At 35.0% G+C, this 10,993-nt stretch overlaps 1 protein-coding gene across 2 annotated transcripts; it reads right to left on the bottom strand.

Moving 5' to 3' along the window:
- Positions 1 to 6,393: 6,393 nt before the first annotated feature.
- On the bottom strand, positions 6,394 to 10,763 carry LOC126726101 (phosphoribosylformylglycinamidine cyclo-ligase, chloroplastic-like). Of its 2 annotated transcripts, XM_050431226.1 has the most exons (9): positions 10,326 to 10,763; positions 8,949 to 9,043; positions 8,776 to 8,877; positions 8,615 to 8,674; positions 7,597 to 7,769; positions 7,333 to 7,435; positions 7,081 to 7,239; positions 6,717 to 6,915; positions 6,394 to 6,684 (listed from the first exon to the last, which is right to left on the bottom strand). In XM_050431226.1, the coding sequence occupies exons 1-8, from the start codon at positions 10,660 to 10,662 to the stop codon at positions 6,745 to 6,747; spliced, it is 1,200 nt and encodes a 399-aa protein (XP_050287183.1). In that variant the 5' UTR covers positions 10,663 to 10,763; the 3' UTR covers positions 6,394 to 6,684; positions 6,717 to 6,744. The 2 variants fall into 2 exon arrangements, with proteins under 2 accessions (XP_050287183.1, XP_050287182.1); XM_050431225.1 differs by having other exon boundaries at positions 6,621 to 6,915.
- Positions 10,764 to 10,993: the final 230 nt, after the last annotated feature.

Below are 10,993 nucleotides of genomic sequence, written 5' to 3' on the forward strand. Positions count from 1 at the left end.
GCAAAAACCCCACCGGGTGATTTTCAGGTCACCACTCCCGAAACTCCACTATTATCACAACAAGTGGTTACAAGTAAAGGAATCCCAAGTACCTTACCAACCTACAATTGAACCCTTACCCCAATACCCAATTGGACTTGTTTTTTAGTGACAGTTCCCCTTTCAGATGCACGACTCCCAAGTACGTGACTAATCAATTGCACGGATCCCAGTACGCGACTTCAATCACCAACTAAGAAGGTTGTTGGTTGCAAAGTTCTTCATTTTATCCACACGATGAAGATCAAGAAGATGCTTGGTCACAAAACCCTATGGTGCATATACACAGCAACTTTTTCAAGAGAAAGAGATGAACTAGGGCAAGAACTTCGTCTCCAGTCACAATTTGCTTGAACAGAATTTGCTTAAAGCTTGTGCAACTTGTGAACTGTTTGATGGCTTTTAAAATAATCCTTTTATATGTCTAGGGTTAGGAGAAAAGAAGGCCCAAAGACATATTCACGAATCCCAAGAAAATCAAATTTGAATTCTGAAAATCTTAAAACTCGACAGATAGGAGGTGTCGAGCAGCTGTCGAGCACACCGAACTTTGAACAGCTTTCTTAAGCTCGATAGATACAGTTGTCGAGCCAGCTGTCGAGTTTTAATGAATTTGCACTATTAACTTGTTTTCTTGAACAGACTTGAAGGCTTCAATACTTGATCTTGAAACATGGTTTCTTGAAGTATTTAAACGCATCCTAAATCTACCCAAATACAAGTACAGCGCGTTTTGTCAAAGGATAAGCCAATTACATAAAATCATGACATATGTTCTTAATGTGAAACACATATGTCTTAACAAAATAGATATCCAATAATTTAATAGGAACAAAATCCAAACCTCATGTACATAATGCCAATTGACCAATAAATATAAAACGATTAGAAGACCATCCAATCCCAAAATCACTAATCTTCTTTTCCTGCTCACAACATAACATCAAAACTCCCAAAACTTGCTATTCTTCACAATCTGAAACTGGAGGGGGAAAAGGGGGCGGTGAGTTGACAACTCAATATGTAACCAAAATCCTAATAAGTTCTATCAAGCAATAGATCTGTAAAGTATAAGATGTAATATGTGTTTTTCAAAGTTATAATATTCTATGTGTTTTCAAAATACTGAAGGAGTTTCGTAGTCTCAAAATAATAAGTTGCACATAAATCACATATTTTAATCTTACAACTATATCATAGATGGTTTAGAAGAGAGTCAGTTTTCCATGTATCAAAAGCTATAACTTACAATAGGTTCCAAAAAATACATAAGCAATTTAAGTGACTCAAAATAGTTAAATACTCAAACATTTCCAAAATCACATATGTAGTTTTAAGGACTCAAAATGGTTCAAATACTCAAACATTTCCAAAATCACATATGTATTTTTAAGGATTCAAAATAGTTCAAATACTCAAACGTAATTCATATTCTTAACAATCTTATGACTATGGTCACGCTATATCCCCGTGACCAGGCATCAGAGTACCAATTAATAACCCCCATTGGTTTGGGTATCAGAATACCAATGAATAACCCCCACTGACTGGGTATCAGAACACCAATGAATAACCCCCATTAGTTTGGGTATCGGAATTAATTCATAGTCAGATTGTCCATAATCATATATATCAAATCATAGTTTCTAACAAAAACATATCTTATTCAAATACGTATATATAATCATATATTCAATATTCAAATATATTTGTGATATTTCTATATTCTTTACTTAAAATCAATATAGCAAAAAAAAAAACAATTAAATAAAATAAATCTTATATTCAATGCCCATATATATTTGTGAAAATTCTCTATTCTTTACTTTGAATCAGTATAGCTAAAAACAATTAAATAAAATACATCATATATTTAGTAGTCAGATATATTTGTGATAATTCTTTACTTGAAATCAGTAATACAACGGAAATAAAATTATAACAACTGTAAACAATTTTCAGTTGTTAGAATTATGCAAAATAAAACTAATTAGGATAAGGTTTCTTACCTCCAAAAGCTATTCCAAAAGAAACTTTTCCTTAACAATTCCTCTAAAATCTTTAGATATCACCTAGAACAATTTTCAAACACCATACTCAATAATCAAATAATTCAAGAAAACTTATAACAGTATCCGCCATAAGAGAGACTATTCAAAATAACCAATAATTGCCCACTATCCACTCACACCAAAATCCCACGTAATTTACAATACTTTAGCTCTCTTCATTTCTGCCACTAATAGGTCCTAGGAATCAAGTCTATAGTTACACCATACCTACAAGCATAAAGGGCCAAAAGTACATCACCCATTATTATATTCGGGAGTTGATATATATATACACTTATGTTAGACCTACTGACTTCCCCTTTATGCCTCAACCAACCAAATAAACAAATATAATAATAATAATAATAATAATAATAACAATAAAGAAAAGGAGCTGGCGTTGCTTTCTCAAGGTGGTAATTCCATTTATCATATATACATATATAAATGTATATTTTTTTCTTTCCTGCCAGTGCCGCAGACCATAGTTCTCTTTTGGCATGAGGACAAAACTAAGAAAAGCACTATATCAAAACCAGAATCAAGCTCCTGACATGCTTTTACAGAAAAATACTATTTGACACATATATTTTACCTCCGTAATTATCAGACTACCGGCCTACACCATAACTTTTTGCTATTCACCAAAACTCAATTCGGTAAACTTGTGCAGCATTTACGGTTAATGCAACACCGGCAAGGAAAAATAGATCTAATTCCTTCTTCAATTACATCATCATATTTCATTGGATTTTTTTTTTTTTAAATAGTCTCACTATTAACGAAAATACCCACATAAAAAATACACTAATTCTAAATAAAACTTAGATTTGACAAGAAAGAAATTCTTAAGCTCTTACCTCAATTGTGCAGTCAAACCTTCTCTTCTAGAGTAATTTCGGTAGTCTCCTCTCTCAAAATATCTCTTCCTATACGTTGACATAATAAGCTTATATATATATAGCTAGGGTTTCAACTTTATTTTCTAAAAACCCCTTAGAAATATTAATTATAAAATTGACCCCATAAACAAATTTACTTAAATAACCTTACTTTTTTTTTTTTTTTTTGGGTATTACAATAAAGCATGCTCTGTTTCTTCCACAACCAATTTACACCTTTCACAAATTGGGTCTGTAACTATCTTCTTACGCATCAAAGCTTGTTTGGTTGGCAATGCATTACGACTAGCTCGCCAAATAAAATTTTTTACCTTCGGTGGAACTTGCATCTGCCATATCACTTTCCAAACCTTCTTATCATAGATTGGTGGAGCTTGTCGATGAGCTTGCAACTCTGATTCCTCTTTAAGGAATCTATAACCAAACCTGCATGAATAGTGACCGAAGGTGGAATAAGGCCAATAAAGGGTGTCCTCTGCTACACTTCAGCCAAGGGGAATTTTCTTAATCAACTCCGCATCCTCTACCACAAATAGACCGTCCACCAACTCCTCATTCCATCTTCTTGTGACCGGATCAATAAGTGTATCCACAATGTGATTCTCAAAACTCTCTAAAGGACAAGTTGGCTACAATGGAGGGTGTTTTCTTGGCAGCCAACGTATCTGCCAAATGTTAATTTTTTCTCCACTTCCTATCCTCCATATTGCCCCCCTTTGAATGATGTCTCTCCCTCTAAGGATACTCTTCCATGCATAAGACCCCATCCTTGAATCAACAGCCTCCATAAGTGATGAATTTGGAAAAAAAGTGCTTTAAATACTTTATAGAAGAGTGAGGATGTATTATGCAATAGTTGCCATGCTTGCTTTGCTAGGAGAGAATCATTGAACATGGCAAGATCTCGAAAACCCATACCTCCAATAGTCTTGGATTTTGTTATCTCCTCCCATTTAACCCAATGGATTTTTCTACGGTCACCACTTTGCCTCCATCAAAACTTCTTAATTAGGGCCTCAATCTCATTGCACAAACCCACCGGCAATTTGAAACATCCCATAAAGTAAGTTGGGATCGTCTGTATAACTGCCTTTAAGAGCACTTCACTTCTGGCTTGGGAAAGTAATTTGGCTTCCCACCCTTGAAGTTTCTGCCATACCTTCTCCTTTATGTAGTTGAAGCTTTCTTTTTTTCCTTTGCCCACTAAAGAGGGCAGCCCAAGCTACTTCTCATATTGCATGATTTCTGGAACACCAAGGGTCACCTTAACAAATTGATGACAATTAAGCAATTAGTTCAACGAGGCTGAGTTGTGTGGAATAATGAAAATTCAAGACATGTTCTCTCCTTTACTACATTTCCATATCTATAGGTTGTTTATATGTCTAATGTTTCAAAATTTCAAACTGTTAACCCAGCTGGTACAAATGGATTTTATTCTCTAATGCCACCTTATTTCTAATATAACCATTATATTACAAACACAATTTCTGACAGAAACAAGGCTCAGAGTGAGAAGTCATGTAAAGAAAACATACCTGCACCAGCCGCACATGTGTTTGACATAATACAGTCAGATCCACCAAGTAGGAGCCCAGAACAGAAACCAGCGGATACAAGATTTTGTTCTAAAAGGAGGGAAGTTCCATGGGTTCCCTTGGCTCACCAGAATCAGATTCCTCTAATAGTTTCTCCTCCTCTCAGATATCCGCCAAAGAATCTCATCCCCAGATTACTTGAAGAGTCCAGCATTTGTTGCAATCCTTGTGGCTTTGACAATTGGCAGCAACAATTTCAGTGCAAGAATCGCTTAGGGACAGAGAAAGAGAAAGCACGCAATAGACAAAGGTTTCAAAAGGCTCACAGCTTAGACCCCAGAAGCCACGTTCATCCTCAACTTGATCAGAATACAATCTGGAGCAACAGCCAGTCCAGTGAGTTCAAGAACAATGGGACAGAATCCCAGCACTTCGTTTTGCAAATGGAGGCACAACACAGCGGCAAAAACTTAAGAAAATCAGCAGCTTGTGTGAACCAGCAAGAAATGAGGATGTTCAATGCGCAGAATTTGGTAGGTACACCACTGGTAAATGAAAGGAGAGCACCTCTTCTTAGACAAGATAAATCGTGGTCATTGGCTCGTGAGAGAGAATGGAAGAATTTACAAGATGACTATGCAAGAAGTGATAGTAATTTTCCCTGCCGGGGAGTTAATAACAGTAGAACAGAAAGATCTTTTGCCGAAGAACTTGAGTGGGAAATTAGGGGATTTGACAATGAAAGGCCAAAAGTTGCTAGAAATGTCACAGGTTCTACTGTGACAGTCAGAAACAGTAAGAGAGCAGTATCAGGAAAAATTTTGAAGGGGAAAAGAGCATGTTGAGAACAAGGGCAACCATTGAAAGAGTACCCACCAAGTCTTCATTTTCTCTCCTTTCTTTTTTCTTTTCTTTTTCTATCCTTTAATTGTGAGTTTATTTTATTTTATTTATTATTATTATTATTTTGGGTGGAGAGAGAACAAAACTAATTTGGGCATCTCACATTTTGACACTATTACACCTTCATGATAAAAATTGAGATATTTGGATTTTTGTTTTCCTACAAACTCGAACAAAGTTTCTCTCCAAACTAGTTTAGAGAGAAACTTTTCAAACTTCTCATATATATATATATATATATATATATTGAATTTTGAAATCTAACAATTGAATTTCATGTTTTTTATGTTCTTAATATGCATATCAAATTTCATTTAAATTGGATATTATTTATTATTCGATCAATAAATTTATTTTTTATACACAATTTTAGATCATAAAAATTTGAAATTTTAACATATGTTTGATAAGATAGCAATTGACCTTTGATCTTCTTGAAATTTTACATACATGAAGAATATAATAAGAACATGCATTCTAACGATTAGATTTTCAAAATTCACACTCAATATAGAGATGCATGAGGAGTTTGTAGAGTTTCTCTCTAAACTAGTTTGGCGAGAAACTTTGTTTTACAAACTCCAGTAGCCAGTCTCTAGCTATTCTAGTTATCCTTCACAACCAATAGAGCAAGCGGTTGAGAAGAGTATAGAAATTTAAAGCTGCAGATTAATCTTGATAGTAATTGGCAAATTCCTGAAACAAACCAGAAATAAATATCTTATACAAACTTAAATTGAAAGTGCTTTAATGATTTGCCTCTTGACGAGTTAAAGCTTGACCAAAACGTAATAGAACTTGGAAGATACCAATCTACTATTGACAGCCATTAAGCTTTTATCCATGATCACTGAATGTTTTAATTTTGAAGTTATCACATACAGCTTGTATGTCATAATAATTTATTCACATCCCTGATGTACAATGTCCTACTGACAAACTGACAAACTGACTTTAACAGCCATCAACCAAAACCACCAATTGTTGGTAATTAAAAGTCATGAAGTCCTACAAAACAGCTTTGATGTGAACAATTCCTTCATCCATGAATTACAACAGAAATTTATGCTGCAACTCACTATATAATTCATCTCACAGCCATCAACCAAAACCACCAATTGTTGGTAATTAAAAGTCATGAAGTCCTACAAAACAGCTTTGATGTGACCAATTACTTCATCCATGAATTACAACAGAAATTTATGCTGCAACTCACTATATAATTCATCTCATCTAATGCATACAAAAAACCAGCATACACTTCACCAAAAAAAAAAAAAAAACAGCATACAACACTAATGATACAACAATTTAATGGTAGCTCACTCCTTCACCACTTACAACCTCACCAATCCGGTATGCTTTATAAGCTCCATTTCCACTCTCAAGTATTCTACAAGATGCTTCCTTGCTCACAACTAGAACCATCCCAATGCCCATGTTAAAAGTCCGCCTCATCTCAGCATCCTCAATTCTTCCCGCCTAATTAAAACGTAAGGAAAAAATTTATTTATGTTTTCAAGAAAAATATATAGGTAGTTGAAGAAAACCAGACAATGAAAAAAAAACTATATGGATGACAGAAGTACTCTGCCAACAATCACTTCATCTTTTCTCAATATTTCCAACACAAAGAATACATTTTACCTCTTGAATCCACTTAAACACACTTGGGACTTCCCAGGAGTTATTATGGATGACAGCACCAAGCCCTTTTGGAAAAACTCGAGGTATATTGTCTGTGAAACCACCACCTGTGATGTGGGCAATCCCCTTTATCCCACCCTTGCTTATTAAGTCAAGTACCTAATTTTGAAGGAAAGGGGAAAACACATTGGTCAGACTAAGCAACAAGACAATATTGAACTGTATAATGTAAAATAGGGGGCAATAAGTAACCTGCTTAACATAAATAACAGTTGGGGCCATCAAAGCTTCGCCTAATGTAACATCTTCACCAGGAAGTTTGTGCTCCAGAGAAAGGCCACTTCGAGTTAGAACCCTGTGAAAATATAGCAGTACATATCAGCAATAATTTGGCAGACTAAAGCATCATTTATTGAAATACCTCAGCAAATACTATTTCAAATATTTAACGAAGTCTTTTCATTAGATGTTATCAAAATAATGGCATAGTAAAGACTTTTAGAATACAACACTAACCGTCTTACTAGAGAGAAACCATTAGAATGAACACCGCTGGATGGCAGGCCAATAAGGACATCTCCAGCCGCAATGTCTCTCCCATCAATAACTGAATCTTTTTTTACAATGCCAACAGCAAAACCACTGAGATCATACTCACCATCTGCATAAAAATCTGGCATCTCTGCAGTCTGAAAGGTATTCAAAACCCATGAAATTCACATTAGAGGTTAAAGAATATGCATAATCGTTCTAAATTTAATCCAAATAGGAGGGAGGATGGAGAAGAAAAAAAAGGGGGAAAAGACCACAATAGTTTTAAATGTAATCAAACTTCACTAAAACCATGTAAGAAGCTAATTCTCTCCAGTCAGGACACACAGTCCAATCAAATTGAATAAGCAGCATAAATGTTGAAACACATGATTTTCACAATCAACTAACTGTATAAGTGTGCCATGGCCACATCCATCATATTCTGAGAGGGATGGTATAACAAGATGAGTACACTCAAATTTGTTGTGTTATTAAGAAAAATACCTCCCCCACCCTCCCCCCCCAACCCGGTCTTTCCTCTCCATAACCAAGTACTTCAGCCCTGTACCTCTCGTACTACAATCATGAAGTAACCCACAAAGCAGAATAAAACACTAGTTAGCTCTTTCACATACTGTACAATATGCCAACATTAGATACTTGCAATATTTGAACTGATTAATTGCAAGTACTGTCTCATTTGAGACCCATTAATGTGAAAAGGACACAAACAGAATGTTAGATTAATATACTAATTTATAAGAGCAGTTAGATGCTTGATTTTCCCTCCCATTATAATTCAAAGCTTGTAGAAATTTGTCACAGTCAAAACACAAAATACTTAAGACTGCCTTATCCTTGAGACCTATTGCCAAGGCAGGGTCCTTTGGACCTACCCCTAGGGAGTAAACCACATGATATATTAATGGAGAGCACTCATTGACACAAGCAAAATTTTGAAGATACTAAAAAGGTAATAAAAATAAAATAAGCCACGTACCTCTCCTCCTAAAAGAGCACAATCAGATTGTTGGCAACCATCTACAATGCCTTTTATAACCTAGATTAGAAAACAGAAAGATCAAATCAGCTTGAGCTTTAGTACATTTACAATTTTTGTGACCCATGCAACCTAGTCCAATTATGCACATTTGTTTGTACCTTTTCAGCAAGGTCAACATCTAGGTGGCTAGTAGCAAAGTAATCAAGAAAAAAAAGCGGTTTTGCTCCAGAAGTAATAATGTCATTGACACTCATTGCAACCTGAAGCAAGGAAAAGTGCATTAGAAAAATGCTAACAAAATAATTTAACAAAATTTGATATCAAATATTACCAGATCAATCCCAATGGTTTCATGAATTCCAGATTCAAATGCAAGTTTAAGCTTAGTTCCCACACCATCAGTACCAGCAACAAGGTATGAATCACCTGTCCATGGACAATAGATTAGCAAACTCTAAAAACTCAAAACAAGCAAGCCCAACATGGAACAACAATATTTTCTTATAAAAGAACACCAAATGAAGACAAAAATTAGCAACTATCCTCAAGTTTTCTTGGCTTGGATCTAGCAGGAACAAGAATGAGAGTTTACCTGGCTAAAATTGCCAAATGAATTACCTAATTCATTCACACACAAACACGCAAAATAGCTTTAATCCAAATTACATACTCCAAGTTTGGTTGAATCAAATTCTTCCCTCAAGTTTATTTTTTCACATTTTAATCCAGAAACTTTCGCTTTCCTGTCAAGTTAGTTCTCCCATCCATTGACATCTATGAAACTGCCACTCTTCACATACATTATACAATGTAATTTAACTGAACTTAACGGCAATTTTATAAAAAGCAATGGGCGGGATGACCAAAATGTTTAATTTCAACCACAAAAATCACAAAAATTAAACTTCAGGAACGAAAATGACAATTCACCCAATCACAAAATAAGATAATTTGAAGTTGAGACTACAAAGGACTTGGGTCAAAACAGGACCACCCACTAGTGCACATCAGTACATCACTACTCCATAATTAACTTAAGAAAGTAAACACAAGTAACAAAATCGAGATGTCAATCCTCCATAATTATTTGCCCCAAAAGGAAAAAATAGCAAAAATCCAAATTACACCCTTCAAGTTTAAGTTTAGGTGCATTTTAAGTCCTTGAACTTTAACATTCCTGTCAATTTACTAAACTCGCCGCGATATGACACTGTTTTACCAGACTTAATGGCAATTTTACAGTCTGCAATGGACAGAAGGACCAACTTATGACTAAAACTATAATTTAGAAACGAAATTGACAATTTTCACTCAATATTAAAAGGGTTGTTGTAATCTGGATTTTGGCCAAAAAACAGAAGTAAAGTTACCGTACCACTCTCACCTATAATCTAATATTAACACATAAAAAAAATAAGAAAATTTAAAGATGAAGCGTATTATTAAAAAAAAAAAAAAAAAAAAAAACAATTCATAAGCCTATGTTTCTGTCCTGATTGACAACTAGTGTTCCAGAAGTCAGTTCATAATACAAAACAAACCTCCTTTTTTCCAACAACCCATTCACAATACAAATAGCCACGTTGCAACACAGACATTCAATTCAAGTTAAACAACCCCCCAAAATAAAAATAAAAAACTAAATAGAGCATTTCACAAAATACAAGAACTTCTAAAATTTAAGTATAATAAAGCAATACATACATACCGAGAGGGAAAAGACCACCGAAGCCGCCTATACCAGGTGCCATTTTGGCGATTCTACGAACGAGTTCGGAGCCAGCATCGATGTCCACACCTGCCTCCTTGTACGTTAGACTCTCACTCTCATTTGCACTGTTCTTCGTCGACACCGACAGCACACGCCGCCTGTGGTTCCTCGTACTCTGTTTTAGCGGCTGAGACCCATTAAAAACCCTATCAAACGCGCAGTTTATTCGTGTGGACCGTTGGATTGGGGTGGGGTTCTGATCGGACGGTGGTCTGATTAGACCAGAGAAGCACCGTGATAACTCGGTGTTTGCGCCGAAGGCGGTGATGGGCATGGCGGTAGTGGAAAGAATTAACAACAATAAATATTTATGAAATTAAAAGTTTTAGCGAGTGGAGTGAGTAGTGAAGTAGGGGAAGCAAAACCTCTCTTTAAATCTGTATTTGTATTACTATTAGGCCGAAGAAGAAGTGTAACTTTTATTTTTTTGGGCTGGGCTGGCTTAACTTGTAAGCCGTGTTTTTTTTTTTTTTTTTTTTTTTTTAAGAACTTGTAAGCCATGTTTATTTATTAACGGAAGACTTCATAACATTTTCATAATTTTTTTTATAACAAATTATAAGTGTGAAGTTAATAATTTACATAAATTATAATTTAGGATTAAT

The sequence above is a fragment of the Quercus robur genome, chromosome 5 (genome assembly GCF_932294415.1).
Source record: "Quercus robur chromosome 5, dhQueRobu3.1, whole genome shotgun sequence".
Lineage (NCBI taxonomy): Eukaryota > Viridiplantae > Streptophyta > Magnoliopsida > Fagales > Fagaceae > Quercus > Quercus robur.

What these genes read in the sequence shown, in the direction of transcription:
- LOC126726101 (XM_050431226.1), bottom strand. Translation starts at nt 10,662, where the DNA reads ATGCCCATCACCGCCTTCGGCGCAAACACCGAGTTATCACGGTGCTTC. An exon ending in AAACCATTGGGATTGATCTG is followed by an intron (nt 8,878 to 8,948) that starts GTAATATTTGAT and finishes TCCTTGCTTCAG; the next exon opens with GTTGCAATGAGTGTCAATGA. An exon ending in GGTTTCTCTCTAGTAAGACG is followed by an intron (nt 7,436 to 7,596) that starts GTTAGTGTTGTA and finishes ATATTTTCACAG; the next exon opens with GGTTCTAACTCGAAGTGGCC.